Source organism: Notolepis coatsorum, assembly GCF_963971535.1.
Source record: "Notolepis coatsorum genome assembly, chromosome: 19".
NCBI lineage: Eukaryota > Metazoa > Chordata > Actinopteri > Aulopiformes > Paralepididae > Notolepis > Notolepis coatsorum.
Genome location: NC_140183.1, coordinates 19397778 through 19417392, shown reverse-complemented (window position 1 = coordinate 19417392; position 19615 = coordinate 19397778). Strand labels below are relative to the sequence as shown.

Sequence of the window (19615 nt, the reverse complement as noted above, 5' to 3'; positions counted from 1 at the left end):
TTTGTTTGTACAGTGTCTCCTCCCCCCCCCCCTCAATGTACAGTGTTACTTGTTTATACAGTATGCCCCCCGCCCCCCCCCCCCCCCCCAACCACCTCCAATGTAAATTACCCAGTATGGTTGTCAATATCCCAATGTACCCAACCCCCCCCACCCAACCTCCAATGTACAGTTTCTACGTCAAATGTATATACTCCCTTTTCTTGACTCCTTCTGTATCACAAACAGTACTGTATTTGCAAATCTGGTATGTCATAAATGTATAGATGTAGCAGTACTGACTATCTGTATGTCATGTATGTCACATATGTCTATATGAATTGAAAATGGGGGACCCTGATGGAAACAAGACAAACGTCTTTCTCAGGTCTGCATCCCCTTAACAATTGTATGTATTGAGCCGTACTGTATTGTACCCATTCTGCAATCTGTTAAATAAAGTTTTCATTCATTCATTCATTCAGTCTGAGTTATGTGTGTAGCATGTATGAGCTCCTAAAACTGAGGTTGTACTGGGCAGCTGAGCTCCTAGTGGTCAACAGTGTCAGACTGTGGTTGTACGGGGCAGTTCCTAGTGGTCAACAGTGTCAGACTGTGGTTGTACTGGGCAGCTCCTAGTGGTCAACAGTGTCAGACTGTGGTTGTACTGGGCAGCTCCTAGTGGTCAACAGTGTCAGACTGAGGTTGTACTGAGCAGCTCCTAGTGGTCAACAGTGTCAGACTGTGGTTGTACGGGGCAGTTCCTAGTGGTCAACAGTGTCAGACTGTGGTTGTACTGGGCAGCTCCTAGTGGTCAACAGTGTCAGACTGTGGTTGTACTGGGCAGCTCCTAGTGGTCAACAGTGTCAGACTGTGGTTGTACTGGGCAGCTCCTAGTGGTCAACAGTGTCAGACTGAGGTTGTACTGAGCAGCTCCTAGCGGTCAACAGTGTCAGTCTGTGGTTGTACTGAGCAGCTCCTAGTGGTCAACAGTGCCAGACTGTGGTTGTACTGAGCAGCTCCTAGTGGTCAACAGTGCCAGACTGTGGTTGTACTGGGCATCTCCCAGGTGGGATTGTGTGGAGTATGAAGCTGGTTCTGTCTGTTTCTGTGTAGCAGTGTTGATATAAAAGTGTTCAATCAACATTCAAGTAATAAAGATTAAAAGATGCTGAGGCTATTACAATCAGTTCAATGACAAATAAAGATTAGAATATATAAATATAATACTATAAAATAATAATAACATACCTTTTTTCCTGTGGTACTTTATTTAGGTATTCTGATGAGACTGTGTTGTGACAGAACGTGTACCCCCCCCCCCCCGTTCTTGGAACTGCTCTGACCACAACTATGAAACGACCAGACCGTTCAGAGAGACTTGAACATAGACGACCAGAGAGACATGAACACAGACGACCAGAGAGACATGAACACAGACGACCAGAGAGACATGAACACAGACGACCAGAGACATGAACACAGACGACCAGAGAGACATGAACACAGACAACCAGAGAGACATGAACACAGACGACCAGAGAGACATGAACACAGACGACCAGAGAGACATGAACACAGACGACCAGAGAGACATGAACACAGACGACCAGAGAGACATGAACACAGAGACGACCAGAGAGACATGAACACAGACGACCAGAGAGACATGAACACAGACGACCAGAGACATGAACACAGACGTCCAGAGAGACATGAACACAGACGACCAGAGAGACATGAACACAGACAACCAGAGAGACATGAACACAGACGTCCAGAGAGACATGAACACAGACGTCCAGAGAGACATGAACACAGACGACCAGAGAGACATGAACACAGACGACCAGAGAGACATGAACACAGAGACGACCAGAGACATGAACACAGACGACCAGAGAGACATGAACACAGACGTCCAGAGAGACATGAACACAGACGACCAGAGAGACATGAACACAGACGACCAGAGACATGAACACAGACGACCAGAGAGACATGAACACAGACGATCAGAGAGACATGAACACAGACGACCAGAGAGACATGAACACAGACGACCAGAGACATGAATACAGACGACCAGAGACATGAACACAGACGTCCAGAGACATGAAGACAGAGACGACCAGAGAGACATGAACACAGACGACCAGAGAGACATGAACACAGACGACCAGAGAGACATGAACACAGACGTCCAGAGAGACATGAACACAGACGACCAGAGAGACATGAACACAGACGACCAGAGAGACATGAACACAGACGACCAGAGAGACATGAACACAGACGACCAGAGAGACATGAACACAGACGACCAGAGAGACATGAACACAGACGACCAGAGAGACATGAAGACAGACGTCCAGAGAGACATGAACACAGACGACCAGAGACATGAACACAGACGACCAGAGAGACATGAACACAGACGACCAGAGAGACATGAACACAGACGACCAGAGAGACATGAACACAGACGACCAGAGAGACATGAACACAGACGACCTGAGACCCTCCTCACCATGAACACACAGACAATGTAGGAAGTAAGAAACACGTTTAATGAAGCAACACCCTTTAAAAACGAAAACACTAAAACAAGGAGCTACAGTGTTTTGGCTTGTTTTGTTTTCAGGCACAGTCGAATATTCAGTCATAGAGGAGACACACTAAAGACCCCAATCTAGAGGTTCTTATATACAGGGTGTTGGAGGGAATCAGTCGCTAGTGTGAAATACAGCTTTCACATAAATCAAGGTCAAAACAATCAAGACTATATTATTATTATTATCATAGGGGTGTAAAAATAATAAACAATATGAATGTGGAGATTACATCTCAGCTAAAGGTCTCCAACAGAGTTTTCTTGTAAACAGTTAGCTTTTGTTTACATTTATATTTCAACCCAAATAGAGTTTTCTATTGTTGTTCTATAGTCTAAATATGCCTCATATAACTTATAAATCCATGTTGGCTGTTGGCTCTTTGCTCTCGCGATGTTGACATTCCATCTGTTTTGGTGAAGTTGTAATGAGTTCGACCTCTGACCTCCCAGGCAGGACATTCACACGCCTTCACTGCCCTCTCTTTCTACGTCAGCCCTGGGCCCTTTTCTCCTACTATGCACTATAGTGCCAACTAGTGGTAAAAAACTCCATTGGATACCTTTAATAATCACTAAAGTGCGTTTATGTATCTGATTATTTTGAATCATAATGCAGTGAAGTAATAATTTTGTGTTATATATATTTTCTTTTTTCTTTTTTCCCTTTCTCCCATTTTCGTCGTTATGCCAATTCCCCTGCGATTCTGGTCGTTGTGCTACCCTCTGTTGATCTGGGGAGGGTGTAGACTACCACATGTCTCCTCTGTTGGTCTGGGGAGGGTGTAGACCACCACATGTCTCCTCTGTTGGTCTGGGGAGGGTGTAGACTACCACATGTCTCCTCTGTTGATCTGGGGAGGGTGTAGACTACCACATGTCTCCTCTGTTGGTCTGGGGAGGGTGTAGACTACCACATGTCTCCTCTGTTGGTCTGGGGAGGGTGTAGACTAGCACATGTCTCCTCTGTTGGTCTGGGGAGGGTGTAGACTACCACATGTCTCCTCTGTTGGTCTGGGGAGGGTGTAGACTACCACATGTCTCCTCTGTTGGTCTGGGGAGGGTGTAGACTACCACATGTCTCCTCTGTTGGTCTGGGGAGGGTGTAGACTACCACATGTCTCCTCTGTTGGTCTGGGGAGGGTGTAGACTACCACATGTCTCCTCTGTTGGTCTGGGGAGGGTGTAGACTACCACATGTCTCCTCTGTTGGTCTGGGGAGGGTGTAGACTACCACATGTCTCCTCTGTTTGTCTGGGGAGGGTGTAGACTACCACATGTCTCCTCTGTCGGTCTGGGGAGGGTGTAGACTACCACATGTCTCCTCCGATACACAATCACCAGCCGCTTCTTTTCATCTGACAGCGAGGGGTTTCACTGGGAGATTGTAATAGCATATGTTCACTTTTTGGTGAATGAATCAGCCCCTTCATATTAACCCTTAAGTGTAACTTATTACACCTGAAAAAAAATTAAGTAACTGAATCAAACTCTGGTCTAAATGTTATGACACATTGTATCATTGCACTCCTCCATAGCTTCAGAATAGACTTAAAACATGTTTAATTAACTGTCCCATGAAGTCAGGCCTTATCACAAGCTCAGCCAATCAAGGTCTTTTGACAAGACAGTTTGTACAACTCCTAGAGACAGAGAAAGGCAACACGAACGATCTAATCCAGACAGAGAAAGGCAGCAACACGTCAGATTGAGGATCAGTTGGGTTCAGTCTGGAGGCTTGGATACATCAGCAGGAGTCTGTAGCGAGTAGATCATCCATCGTTCAGTTGAGTCTGTGTTGGTGTGTAGACTCAATCAGTGATCGTCTCAGCTGGCCTGGGGGGTAGACTGTACCATTCATCACTGACGGATCTCTGTCCAAAGTGTGTGTGTCTGTGTGTATATGTTCATGTGTGTGTGTGTGTGTGTGTGGTTGTGTTTATATGTGTGTCTGTTGTGCACTGCTGTGTTGTATATCCATGGCTGAATCCCAACATCTGGACCTGTGGATCCACAGACATGGAGGTGGGGGTGGGGCATAGAACTATAGCGTGATGTCATAGAGCTGTATAGAGTGATGTCATAGAGCCGTATAGAGTGATTATCGGATTATAGGTGATTATCATTCAATGACAAATGTGGCCAATGAGTTGTGGTATTGCACCATATTGTGACGGTAAAACACAATCGTACGATTTACATTTGAGCTGACACTTTTATCCAAAGCAACTTACAGATTGTGAACAACAAGTCACCAGGAGGGGTACATCTCTGGCGGCTAAGGGTCAGTGGCATTGTTCGTCAGATAGTATCGAGTGTTACACTCCGAGTGCATAGTAGTAGAGATATAATTAGCAAGACACATGAGAACACACCATGAGAACACTGACAATACAGACGTTCAGCGAGACTTCCTGTGGGCATCGCCAAAGGGGATGGTTTACAATCAAAACCAGTGAGTGTTGAGAAGGAAGATGACTGCATTTCTTTTGAAGTTTTATTCCATCACATTGCTTTACACATAAAGCTAATATTTGTAATGATATTTCTAATGTTTAATTAAGCCGTATTCTGCTATTCCAACTCTATAGTGTCACGTTATTATACTGTATTATTATGCACAACCTGTGGAGGTCAGGGGTCACTGGTGCTGTGTGCTGCACAGCTGAACCCTCAAACCCACTCGACAACTCAGGAACCGACCCCGTCGCGTCTGTGAGGACTCAGTCTGACGAGGGGATTCAGCCCATTGGCTCCTGATCTGTCAGTCATTGTAGAATCTGGCCCGTCTGGGTGGATGAGATAGGTCATCGTTGAGACTGGTCTGTGTGTCCGGTGTGACTATCTCCGCTGCGTGTGGATTGTGGAGCTCCTGCGCATGGGGGAGTGTGTGTGGTGGTGTGGGTTGCATGTATGGTGAGGTGTGTAAAGTGTGCATTGCCTGTGTTGTGTGTGTGTTGTTTAGTGTGCGTGTTGCCTGTGTTGTGTATGTGTTGTTTAGTGTGCGTGTTGCCTGTGTTGTGTGTGTGTTACATAGTGTGTGTGTTGCCTGTGCTGTGTGTGTGTTGTTTAGTGTGCGTGTTGCCTGTGTTGTGTGTGTGTTATCTAGTGTGCGTGTTGCCTGTGTTGTGTGTGTGTTGTTTAGTGTGCGTGTTGCCTGTGTTGTGTGTGTGTTGTTTAGTGTGCGTGTTGCCTGTGTTGTTTGTGTGTTATTTAGTGTGCGTGTTGCCTGTGTTGTGTGTGTGTTGTGTAGTGTGCATGTTGCCTGTGTTGTGTGTGTGTTGTTTAGTGTGCGTGTTGCCTGTGTGGCGTGTTGTGTGTGTAGTGTTTGTGTGGTGTGTGGCAACAGTATGTGTGTGCGGGGGTCCTTCATGGCCATGCTGGCTCCCACCATGGCTGGGTAGCTGCGGTTCCTCTTCAGCCCTGGTAGACCTCCACCCAGACCTCCACCCAGACCTCCACCCAGGCCTCCACCCAGACCTCCACCCAGAGCACCAGCAGCCCCGACCCCCAGTAGCCGCCCCCCTGCTGCCCCCGGGGGAGGAGCCTCGAGCAGCGGCACTGCGTGAAAACGTCTCAGCTTGTCCACGAGTCGCAGGTTCAGCACCTCCGCTTGGCTCTCGTGGTCCGGCTGCAGCCCCCGGTCCCTCTCCCCCCGCACCTCCCGCAGGATGGTCCGCGCCGGCTTGGAGGCCAGGAAGGTGTCGTGGTAGGGCGGGTCGTCGTCAGAGGGGCTGAAGCGGAAGGCATGGTGGGGGGAGTCGGGAGGAGCGCAGGAGGAGGACTTGGAGCGGGGGCGGCGGATAGGGGAGTTAGGAGGGGTGCGGGGGTCGGGAGTCTGCTCTCTCCTCTTCTCTCTAGGCCGCGTCACCTGGCTCGCCCCGCCGCTGGCTGTGATCGCTCCGCTGGGTGTGCTCGCTCCGCTGGGTGTGCTCGCTCCGCTGGGTGTGCTCGCTCCGCTAGTGTCCGCCCCGCGGTCCCAGCTCCGCGGGTCGTACACCGAGGCGGAGATGCCTCGCTCCAGGAGGAGGTGCACCAGGCCCAGGGAGGTGCTGGTGGTCCTGGTGGAGTCTCTCTGTCTGGTGGACGACTCGGACAGCGGCAGACGCCCCGGGGTGCAGCAGGGGGTGGAGGAGGCGACAGGAGAAGAACTGATACTATTCTGAGAGGAGACTACCGCTGGACTGAGGAGAGAGAGAGAGAGAGAGAGAGAGAGAGAGAGAGAGAGAGAGAGAGAGAGAGAGAGAGAGAGAGAGAGAGAGAGAGAGAGAGAGAGAGAGAGAGAGAGAGAGAGAGAGAGAGAGAGAGAGAGAGAGAGAGAGAGAGAGAGAGAGAGAGAGAAAACAGGGAGAAGAATGGAGAGGAAGAAGAAAACAGAACATGAGAGTCTGGAGTCTGATAGGAAGGTTTCAGGCATCCTGCCCCCTGCTGGTGGGTCACAAGAGGAAATCCTCACATGATAGAGATAATAAATGTATTTTAGCGAGATGGTTTCATTTAGAGGATGTGATGACAAAAATAATAATAGGAAACAATGTTAATGGAAGACCTGCATCTAAAAATAAATAAATCCTACCAGTGAATTTACTAAACTACTAACCTCTTTTGGAGCGTTATACATTATGGGTAGTCTATAGAACAAGGCTATATCCATGGAGAAACTGTTGACAAAAGGTTTCATATTAAGACGTGCTTTTCCTTCATGCTGTGTAAGTGGTTTTGGCTATTTCTTTTCCTCTGTAGTAAATATGTGGTTTCATTAATTTGATGGTGAAAGTACAAACCCAGTCGCTACTGAAACGCTTTGACCGACGCTACACAGGTGTCTCTATGCAGACATCTCTTCCGTGAGGATGGAGCGTTAAGTGAATCTCAGCCCAGGTCTTTTTTGTGCTCTTTCCTGCAGCAACGGCACTCGAAAAGCACCAATCACATCCTAAAGCGCTAACGAATTGTAGTATCTAGTACTTCTCATGGCTTTTCCATCTCTGTGTGTAATTGTTAGCTCGTGGGTAACGTTACTCACCAGGCAGGGAAGCGTGTAGTCTTTTACCAACAAACTTGCAGTTCCACGTTCGGGTTCTGCGATCTGATTGGCCACTGACGTACGCTCTCTCTACGCCCAAACAGCGTGTTACGCTAGTTCTGCCTCTAACAGCGCCGGGGCTGCGATGGGAACAGGGACAGCTAGGGTGGTCGTCAAGCTGGACCGCGTACTCAAATGAGTACACTGCCGTGAAAAGCTGCCCTTGAAACAGCAGCAATACAGCTCTTCCTTGAGCTGAAGTGATGACCCGAAAATTACTCAAGTCCAAATTGTCAATGGTTTGCTTTAAATTGTATAAGCATTCCGTGATGGTTGCATAGTCCAAGATATGGACGTTGAGAAGCTTGTTTTTAACTGTTAAACGGTCACCGTTTCCCTGCCAATGTAGTGACAATATGAAAACATGCCTATCTGTGTCCTCCCCTGGGACGCGTAACATATCGACAACACTCCGCTGTAGTTTCTGGAATTAAATGATCACACAGAAGCATGTTCCTCTCTGTTATAAATAAAGATCGCCGGTGCCACTGCTGAGTCAGTACAAAGTTCGCAGTGGAAAGTCTCCTTGCATTTCGAGTAGTTAGGCTGCACTGCACATGAAAAGACAATCATGTCTGACGTTTTGATTTTAGATCTGATTCACGGCCCGTGCACAGCATGCAGCGAATCCTTGGAAAAACGCGGTGTCGATATGTTACGCGTCCCAGGGGAGGACACAGATAGGCATGTTTTCATATTGTCACTACATCGGCAGGGAAACGGCGACCGGTTAACAGTTAAAAACAAGCTTCTCAACGTCCATATCTTGGACTATGCAACCTTCACGGAATGCTTATACAATTTAAAGCAAACCGTTGACAATTTGGACTTGAGTAATTTTCGGGTCATCACTTCAGCTCAAGGAAGAGCTGTATTGCTGCTGTTTCAAGGGCAGCTTTTCACAGCAGTGTACTCATTTGAGTATGCGGTCCAGCTTGACGACCACCCTAGCTGTCCCTGTTCCCATCGCAGCCCCGGCGGTGTTAGAGGCAGAACTAGCGTAACGCGCTGTTTGGGCGTAGAGAGAGCGTACGTCAGTGGCCAATCAGATCGCAGAACCCGAACGCGGAACTGCAAGTTTGTTGGTAAAAGACTACACGCGGCAGGGACTGGCAGGAAGGAGAGTGACATCACCCAGAAGATAACAATTAGCTTAAAGGTAGAATCTGTAAAGACAATCAAACAGCAACCTCCAGGCAAAAGAGCCGCACTTGGAATTGCGCTTTGTTTACCTATTTTGTTTTGGTCTGACATGTGGGTTGTTGTTTAGTAACTTATTATAGTGTGAGTTTTGCCTAGAGGTCACTGCTTGACGGCACTACAGATTCTACCTTTAAGCCGAGGTGGAAAAGCACTGTACCATACTAAAAGCGTAAAAAACAAGACATAGACAGAGATTCGGTTAGAGATTTCTGCATAGAGACGATTGTGTAGCATCAATTAAAATGCTTCAATAGCGACACAATGATCTCTTTAGGGGCTTAAGGTGAAAGCAACCTAGTATTGTTGCATGCACCAAAACAGACACGAAAACCACCAGCAACCAAACCAAGCCTGTTTCTATAGAGAGTCTGCTGCTGCGCTGCACAGAGCTAGAGACTGGAGAACAGTCACTTCTTACCTGTCTAGTTACATTAGATCACTAGGAGTCAAAGCTTTACATAGCAGCACATCACCCCACCCTCATCCACCTCCACCCCTACACCTCCTCCATGCCCCCCAGTACCTATCTGACCTCCTCCACCCCTACACCCCCTGTGTGCCCCCCAGTACCTATCTGACCTCATCCACCCCCTGTGTGCCCCCCAGTACCTATCTGACCTCCTCCACCCCTACACCTCCTCCATGCCCCCCAGTACCTATCTGACCTCCTCCACCCCTACACCTCCTCCATGCCCCCCAGTACCTATCTGACCTCCTCCACCCCTACACCTCCTCCATGCCCCCCAGTACCTATCTGACCTCCTCCACCCCTACACCTCCTCCATGCCCCCCAGTACCTATCTGACCTCCTCCACCCCTACACCTCCTCCATGCCCCCCAGTACCTATCTGACCTCCTCCACCCCTACACCTCCTCCATGCCCCCCAGTACCTATTCTGACCTCCTCCACCCCTACACCTCCTCCATGCCCCCCAGTACCTATTCTGACCTCCTCCACCCCTACACCTCCTCCATGCCCCCCAGTAGCTATCTGACCTCCTCCACCCCTACACCTCCTCCATGCCCCCCAGTACCTATCTGACCTCCTCCACCCCTACACCTCCTCCATGCCCCCCAGTACCTATCTGACCTCCTCCACCCCTACACCTCCTCCATGCCCCCCAGTACCTATCTGACCTCCTCCACCCCTACACCTCCTCCATGCCCCCAGTACCTATCTGACCTCCTCCACCCCTACACCTCCTCCATGCCCCCCAGTACCTATCTGACCTCCTCCACCCCTACACCTCCTCCATGCCCCCCAGTACCTATCTGACCTCCTCCACCCCTACACCTTCTCCCGGAGGCTGCGATCCTCAGACATGGATCTGTTCTCCATCCTTCACACCCGCCTCCCAACGTTTGGGGACAGAGCCTTCAGCGTGGCGGCCCCCACCCTCTGGAACTCTCTCCCGGCTGAGATCCTCTCTGCCACATCCTTGGACTCCTTCAAGACACTGAAAACCCACCTGTTCATGAATATTACTATCAATTTAGTTTATTCCTTGTGTCTTTCTTTGTTGCCTTGTAAAGCATCCTTGGGTTTCTTGAAAGGCACTATATAAATCCAAGCTATTATTATTATTATTTAGTGTCTGTTAGAGGTTGAGACCCAACAACACAGTGTATATTAAACACAAACACACACACATGCCGTTATGAGCGCACGCTCATGCACTGGCTCACCCACGTGCACACTCACTGGGCACGCTCAGTGGGCCTGTTCCACACCAGCCGCCACCAGATACAGACCCACTTCCTCTTCCTCATCAGCTGACCTGCCAGGGCCAATCAGACAGCTGTTTACAAACTTCTTACGATTGATGATGGCAACTTATAGGAGTGCTGAGTTAAAGAGCCGCTGGGCTGAGCCAATATCAATATAAAAGTACAAGCGTATACCTTTATTATTATTTCGGTCCTTGTCAGGTCAACACAAGATAAGATATTATTGTATAGTATATAGTATAGGACAGTATAATGTATAGTGTGTATGTATACATAGTACAGTAGTATGTGTGTGTGTGTGTGTATATATATTAGTGCTGTCAGGTGATAAAAAAAATGTATCTAATTAATTACAGGATTTGTAATTAATTAATCTAATTAATCACATTTTAATCGCATAACCATTTTATGCCTGATATTCTATATTCTATAATCATATTTCAAATAGCATGTGTCCGGATTGGCAGAATTCAGTACTGTATCTACAAAACCTTCTGTTTAATCATCTTCCATTTATTAATTTGCTTAGATTTTTCAGGTCTGGTCAATTTGAGCATGGTGTTATTCACAGTCAAAGATAAAAACAATTTAATTGATATTCTCATTTGGTTCATTACAATTTACTCAAGCCTAGTAACAGACACAGTATTTCTGACACTGGGAATACATTCCCTGAGATCCATAGATGTCCCTAGAATCAGATACCAAGAACATGCACTAATATATATATATAGTATAGTGTGTACTGTATATATATATATATGTGTGTGTGTGTGTGTGTGTGTGTGTGTGTGTGTGTGTGTGTGTGTGTGTGTGTGTGTGTGTGTGTGTGTGTGTGTGTACAGTACAGTACATTATAATGAGGCTCAGTCTACCTGGAGCTGACAGAGGACAGCTGGTCAGATGGGTGGAGGATTCTACAGGTGGTGTAGGTGTAGGTAGAGCTGGTTTGAGACAAACATTTCCCTGGAAACATCACTAGAGGAGAGGAGAGCAGAGGAGAGGAAATGAGAGCAGAGCAGGGGAAAGGAAATGAACGAAGGGTAGAAGGTTAGTATAAAGACAAAAGGTACCAAACAAGACAGAGCAGACTATCAGACACACACACATTGATCACTGAAGGTGATTCTATCTGAAGGTAATTCTATCTGAATGTGATTTTATCTAAGGTGGTTTTTATCTAAGGTGATTTTATCTGAAGGTGATTCTATCTAAGGTGATTTTATCTGAAGGTGGTTTTATCTAAGGTTATTTTTATCTAAATTGATTTTATCTGAAGGTGATACTATCTAAGGTGATTTCATCTGAAGGTGATTTTATCTAAGGTGATTTTATCTGAAGGCGATACTATCTAAGGTGTTTTTATCTAAAGGTGATTCTATCTAAGAAGGTGATTTCATCTGAAGGTGATTTGATCTAAGGTGATTTTATCTAAGGTGATTTTATCTAATGTGATTTTATCTGATGGTGATTTTATTTAAGGTAATTTTATCTGAAGGTGATTTGATCTAAGGTGATTTTATCTAAGGTGATTTTATCTAATGTGATTTTATCTGATGGTGATTTTATTTAAGGTGATTTTTATCTGAAGGTGATTTTATCTGATGGTGATTTTATTTAAGGTGATTTTATCTAAGGTGATTTTATCTGAGGTTATTGTGACAGGCTCAGTGAAGGTGCTTTTATCTGAAGGTGATTTTATCTGAAGGTGCTTTTATCTGAAGGTGATTCTATCTAAGGTGATTTTATCTGAAGGTGATTTTATCTAAGGTGATTTCATCTGAAGGTGTTTTATCTAAGGTGATTTTATCTGAAGGTGATTTTATCTAAGGTGATTATATCTGAAGGTGATACTATCTAAGATGATTTTATCTGAATTTATTGTTACAGGCTCAGTGAAGGTGATTTTATCTGAAGGTGATTCTATCTAAGGGGATTTGATCTTAAGGTGATTTTATCTGAAGGTGATTCTATCTAAGGTGATTTTATCTGAAGGTGATACGATCTAAGGTGATTTTTATCTATGGTGAGTTTATCTGAAGGTGGTTTTATCTAGGGTGATTTTATCTAAAGGTGATTTGAACTAATTTGATTTTATCTGAATGTGGATTTATCTAAGGTGATTTTATCTGAAGGTGATTCTATCTAGGGTGATTTTATCTAAGGTGATTTTATCTGAAGGTGATTTTATCTAAGGTGATTTTATCTGAAGGTGATTCTATCTGAAGGTGATTTTATCTAAGGTGATTTTATCTAAAGGTGATTTTATCTAAGGTGATTTTATCTGAAGGTGATTTTATCTGAAGGTATTGTTGCAGGCTCAGTAAAGGTGACCTCAGCTTCGGGGCCAACTCTTCAGTTTAACTACAGTAACCATGTGATGTCATATGGGACCATGTGACCTGACAGCTGCACTACTGACACATGATACACACACACACACACACACACCTCACTGACCCCAGTGCTGGACCTCAGCCATAGACTGGTATTTTAAAATGTAGGTTGGCGTTAATGAGAAGCATGTTGAAAATAACCTGATGTAGAGGAGATATATTACACTACAGCCATCCTCTCTCTATGGGAAGAATATTATGCTACATCAGTATAATAATCAATGCTTTATGATTTAATAGTAATAATCTGCTTAATAAACGGTTTATGATATTTCATAGTAATAATCTGTATAATAATCAATGGTTTATGATATTTCATAGTAATAATCTGTATAATAATCAATGCTTTATATTTCATAGTAATAATCTGGGACCTAGCTACATCGTCAACCATAAATTACAGGCCAGCAAGAACACTGCGATCATCAGCTGCTGGACTACTAGAGGCTCCCAGAAACAGTCAAAAGAGGATCGATGATGCAGCCTTTATCAACTACGCCCCAAAACGATGGAACAAACTGCCCAAAAACATCAGGGAAGCCAACTCGCCAGACATCTTCAAAAGACAGCTTAAAACCTATCTCTTTGCTCAGGCATTTAAATGAAACATCAGGGACATCCTGACACAAATTGTACTTTACCTGCACTTTTCTTACCCTGCCTACTTTTATACACTTCCTATCAAATTCATGTCTCGGTGCTATGCACATTTTTATCTCACTACCTCCTATGCATTGTAATTTTAAGAGTGCTGCTCTGTTGTAATTCAAAACTGATGCACTGCTCTGCACTGCTGTTGTTATATTTGTATCGAACAATTTTATGTTCTATTTTATTATTTTTAGCCTATTTTTAAACTGAATCAAACCGCACTTTCTTTTTACTCTGTCTATTTACTCCATTCTATTTTTATATTTGTATTACTGAATGAAACTGTAAACAGAGAGGCCTATTGGGATGCTAGATCCTAATGTGAAACACTGATTTACCTTACCTTGCTACCTCTATCTTTTTTATGTTCGCTTATGCCTGTATTTTTTACTGTTGTGAAGCACTTTGAACTGCAACTTCTGTATGAAAAATTATGTAATTATATTTAATAGTAGTAATCTTTGGTTTATGATATTTCATAATAATAATCTGTGGTTTATGATATATCAGTATATCCCAGATAATATCAGTATATCCCAGATAATATCAGTATATCCCAGATAATATCAACATATCCCAGATAATATCAGTATATCCCAGATAATATCAGTATATCCCAAATATCAGTATATCCCAGGTAATATCAACATATCCCAGATAATATCATTATATCCCAGATAATATCAGTATATCTCAGATAATATCAGTATATCCCAGATAATATCAACATATCCCAGATAATATCATTATATCTCAGATAATATCATTATATCCCAGATAATATCATTATATCCCAGATAATATCAGTATATCCCTCCCAGATAATATCAACATATCCCAGATAATATCAACATATCCCAGATAAAATCAACATACCCCAGATAATATCAACATATCCCAGATAATATCAGTATATCCCAGATAATATCAACATATACCAGATATATTCAGGTTTCTCATAGTCAGGATGAGTTTATCCCAGTTATTGTAAACAGGACATGGTCTTTATTTGAGCCAAATGAATGTCAGAATACTGGAGCATCCTGAATAATATCAGAATATTAGTGTGTATATAAACCAGTCAGGCTGAGATCAGTTCTACTCTCCTGCCTGCTTCTGAGAACAGTAGGCAATTACAGCTTTCAAGGAAGTGAGAAATGAGAACCAATAAATAGCAAGCAGGACAGAATAGGTTTAAAATGTAAAAATTATTGTGATTGGTCGAAATGAAATGTAAAACAGTGAAGGTGACATCTGTATAAATTAAGAGATAGGCACACTGTGTTCTAGTAGAGAGAGAGAGATAGAGAGAGAGAGAGAGAGACAGGGGGTGGGAGAGAGATCAATCATCAACCAATAATGACTTGATTGATTAACTAATTGAAAGATAAAGTCTCCCAGCACATAGCCAACATCAGACAGTATGAATCACCAGCCATCAGACAGTATGAATCACCAGCCATCAGACAGTATGAATCACCAGCCATCAGACATTATGAATCACCAGCCATCAGACAGTATGAATCACCAGCCATCAGACAGTATGAATCAACAGCCATCAGACATTATGAATCACCAGCCATCAGACAGTATGAATCACCAGCCATCAGACATTATGAATCACCAGCCATCAGACAGTATGAATCACCAGCCATCAGACAGTATGAATCAACAGCCATCAGACATTATGAATCACCAGCCATCAGACATTATGAATCACCAGCCATCAGACATTATGAATCAACAGCCATCAGACATTATGAATCAACAGCCATCAGACATTATGAATCACCAGCCATCAGACATTATGAATCACCAGCCATCAGACATTATGAATCACCAGCCATCAGACATTATGAATCACCAGCCATCAGACATTATGAATCAACAGCCATCAGACATTATGAATCACCAGCCATCAGACATTATGAATCACCAGCCATCAGACATTATGAATCACCAGCCATCAGACATTATGAATCACCAGCCATCAGACATTATGAATCACCAGCCATCAGACATTATGAATCACCAGCCATCAGACATTATGAATCACCAGCCATCAGACATTATGAATCACCAGCCATCAGACATTATGAATCACCAGCCATCAGACATTATGAATCACCAGCCATCAGACATTATGAATCACCAGCCAGAAGATAGATCAGGGACATGTGAAGTACATTAAGTGGAATAAATCAAGTGCTCTGGGTTCCACTGGTTATGGCTGCACACACACAACATCTGGACGGGATGGGCGTGCGTGTGTCCGTGCAGGTGTGTGCACGTGAGCGTGAACATGCAGGGAGGGCCGGGGATAGGCTCCATATGATGGATGATGATGGGGGGAACCCCCCCCCACACACACACATGCACGCACGCACGCACAAACGCACGCACGCACACACGCACGCACGCACACATGGAGGAGGGGGGTGTCGCTGTGCTGTGACCCCAGCTAGGAGGCTCCCTCACCGGGCAGGCTGTCCACCATGCCACCCTGGAGCTCCGTCTGCCCGCTGGCTTCAGAGGAGGGAGAGGGGAGAGGGGAGGGGCAGGAGGAGAGAGGAGGCGTGTCCAGAACCAACCCTTCTTTCCCCATGACCCCTCCCTTAAAGTCATCCCTGGTGGGATATCCAGCTTCTGGTTGGCTATTGTCATTATTATCAAAGTTGTTCTCGCTGCTGCATCGAGAAGAGCAGAAGGGGGAGAGTGGGCGGGCCAAGGGATCTCTGCTCTCTCCCGATAGGCTGACAGAAGTGGTAGGTGAACCTTCGTCCTCCTCTAGTTGGTGGAGCTGCCAAGTGACTTCCTGTTCTTGGTCGTGTTCTAAGGTACGGAAGCCCTTAGTGACCACACCAGGCCTGTGGTCCAACACGCCTCCTAGATGAGGCTGGGCTAACAGCTGCCAGGCATGGAGAGTAGCTGAGCCTGGAGAGAGAAGACACAAAATAATATACTTTACAACAGGTAACTGCTGCCTTTCATGGTCCTAACCAACCTCTCTGACTAGTACAGTAGGTTGGGAGTAGGTTAGTAGTCTGGTGCTAACCAACCTCTCTGACTAATAGGTTGTTAGACGTTTAGTAGTCTGGTCAGAAAGGCCCCCCGCTGGGGTTCGAACCCAGGACCTTCGTGCTGTGAGGCAGCCGTGCTGACCACTGTAGGTTGGTAGTAGTTTAGTAGTCTGGTCATAACTAACCTCTCTGACTAGTAGGTTGGTAGTAGTTTAGTAGTCTGGTCCTAACCAACCTCTCTGACTAGTAGGTTAGTAGTCTAGTCCAAATAACACATATTTCATGTTTATTATTTGTTAACAGGCATAGTTCCTAGTACTTGGAAAACGGCTTATATATCCAAACTCTCCTCATTAGCTAATATCCCGGAATCATTGGTAAATAAAATAACCAACTCAAGGCATTTCTCTTCTTTTTTTTTGATCAACTTTTTCTCTCCATTTTTCAATTTTTCTCCCTTCCGCCAAATTCGTATCATCCAATTCTACCCTCCCCTGTCTCGAACGTTGCTAGACTATGCCTCACACTGGTCGGCTACAATGTGGACGAAGCCTTACATCACGTGTCCCCTCCGGTACACGAGGAGGCAGCCGTCGCATCTTTACACCTGCACAGCGCGATCTCTCAGTGGCGGGGGTCTGCGTGGGAGGGACACGCCGCCCCCGTTGCTTCCTGATTCTGCTGCGCAGGGCGCACCAACCGACCTGTAGGGGTCGCTGTCCACAACTTCCGATCCCCACCCACCAGCTTCCCACCCCCTAATACTGCCAATTGTATTAGTATGAACGACCAGCCAAGCTGGTAGCAACGCAGAGAGCTGGGCTCGAACCCAGCATCTTCTGCGTCAGTGGCGAGCGCCTTGCCCACTGCGCCACTTAGCCGCCATCAAGGCATTTCTCTCAAATCACTCTATATTAAGTCCACACCAATCTGGTTTCAGAGCAAATCATAGCACGATCGCATTGCACAAAACCTACTCTAAGCGGTTTGTTTGGCTGTAATGGGAGAACCACACAATGGAACCTCACTCCCCAGGAACAGCTGAAGAGGACTGCTGATTGACTGTCATTGTATTGAGGTTGCTATGGAAACCAGACAGACCCATGTACATGTCAAAATACTTCCCAAAGGTCAGTGAATACCACGATCACAACACCAGAGGGAGCTCCACAAATCATGTTAAACCCAGATTCGGCTCAAATAAGGGGACTAAACACTTTTAGCAATTATGCCATATCAATGTGGAACGCCCTACCCAAAGCTGTAAAGGAATGTGGATCACTACCCACTTTCAAAACCTCTCTCAAGGGACACCTACGGGAGACTGCAATTCAACACTGGCCCCTGTAAATATCCTAACCCAACCCCCTCCAATGTACAGTCATTTACCTAGTATGGTTTTGTCAATAGTCCAATGTACAATTTTGTTTGTTTGTACAGTGTCTCCCCCCCCCCCCCCTCAATGTACAGTTTTGCTTGTATATACAGTGTGCCCCCCGCCCCCCCCCCCCCCGCCCCCCCCCCCCAACCACCTCCAATGTAGATTACCCAGTATGGTTGTCAATATCCCAGTGTACCCAACCCCCCCCACCCAACCTCCTCCAATGTACAGTTTCTACGTCAAATGTATATACTCCCTTTTCCTGACTCCTTCTGTATCACAAACAGTACTGTATTTGCAAATCTGGTATGTCATAAATGTATAGATGTAGCAGTACTGACTATCTGTATGTCATGTATGTCATATATGTCCTGATGAATTGAAAATGGGGGACCCTGATGTAAACAAGACGAAAGTCTTTCTCTGGTCTGCATCCCCTTAACAATTGTGTGTATTGAGCTGTACTGTATTGTACCCATTCTGCAATCTGTTAATAAAGTTTTCAATCAATCAATCAATCAACAGACTGTAAACTTCCTCCATAATCCCTGTCTGCTTTCTTGGCTTATAAATCAACACTAACTGCATTGTGGGAGTCATGGTTCTGCGTTGCATGGTGGGAGTTGCAGTTCTGAGCAGGATAATCACCTTCCAGTGGCTTAACAATCTGCAGCTTGTCGGGCAGGTAGGAGCGCGGTGTGAAGGAGTATCCTGACCACATGCTGCCCAGCGAGGGGTGCGTACACAGGGACAGCAGGCTTTCTGTGGGGGTCCCCCTCCCTTCTCCACTTCTCTCTCCTCCTTTCTCCTCCTCCTCCTCCACCAGGTAGGTCAGCGTCTTTTCCTTCTCCTCCTCCAGGAAGCGGCGTTCTGACAGGTAGTTGTCACGTCGCAGGGTGAGGCGCCGCAGGGCTGCTTCAAGGTCCCTGGAGCCTGGAGTACCTGGTGTCCCTGGTGGCCACCTGTTAGAGTCCTCTGACCTGCGAGAGAGAGAGAGAGAGAGAGGAGAGAGAGAGAGAGAGAGAGAGAGAGAGAGAGAGAGAGAGAGAGAGAGAGAGAGAGAGAGAGACAGATACAGAGAGGAGATAGTGAGGGAGGGAGAGAGATACGGAGAGGAGAGAGATAGAGAGAGAGACAGAGAGAGAGATACAGAGAGAGAGAGAGAGAGAGATACAGAGAGAGATACAGAGAGAGATACAGAGAGGAGATAGAGAGGGAGGGAGAGAAGGAGGGAGAGAGAATAGGGAGAAGAATGGAGAAGGAGAATAAAACAAAACATGAGAGTCTGATTGAAATAAGGAGCACAATGATCCATTATGATTCCATTGGAACCAATCAGACAATACAAGAGGGACTCATGAACGGCACAGATAACGGACGGGAGAATAAAATGATCAGTTAGGTCATTTTGACTCAAAACAACAAAGCAAACATGTTACTAAAAATATGTGGCAAGTTATGGACAAGACAACAAACTATAAACAAAGGACTGGTCAGGGCGGCTACGTGGCGTAGTGGGCAAGGCACTCGCCACGAAATGCTGGAGACGCTGGGCTCGTC

At 45.5% G+C, this 19615-nt stretch overlaps 1 protein-coding gene across 1 annotated transcript in view; it reads right to left on the bottom strand.

Moving 5' to 3' along the window:
- Nucleotides 1–5053: 5053 nt before the first annotated feature.
- The window catches only part of LOC311246412 (trafficking kinesin-binding protein 1-like), a 76946-nt gene continuing 62384 nt past the window's right edge, over nucleotides 5054–19615 (bottom strand). The window contains exons 10-14 of the mRNA XM_084336569.1: nucleotides 19333–19340; nucleotides 18704–19035; nucleotides 16133–16588; nucleotides 11483–11585; nucleotides 5054–6774 (exon numbers count right to left, since the gene is read on the bottom strand). Of these exons, the coding sequence (XP_084192695.1) occupies nucleotides 5355–6774; nucleotides 11483–11585; nucleotides 16133–16588; nucleotides 18704–19035; nucleotides 19333–19340 (2319 nt within the window). The 3' untranslated portion in view covers nucleotides 5054–5354. The remainder of the gene's footprint in view (nucleotides 6775–11482; nucleotides 11586–16132; nucleotides 16589–18703; nucleotides 19036–19332; nucleotides 19341–19615) is intronic.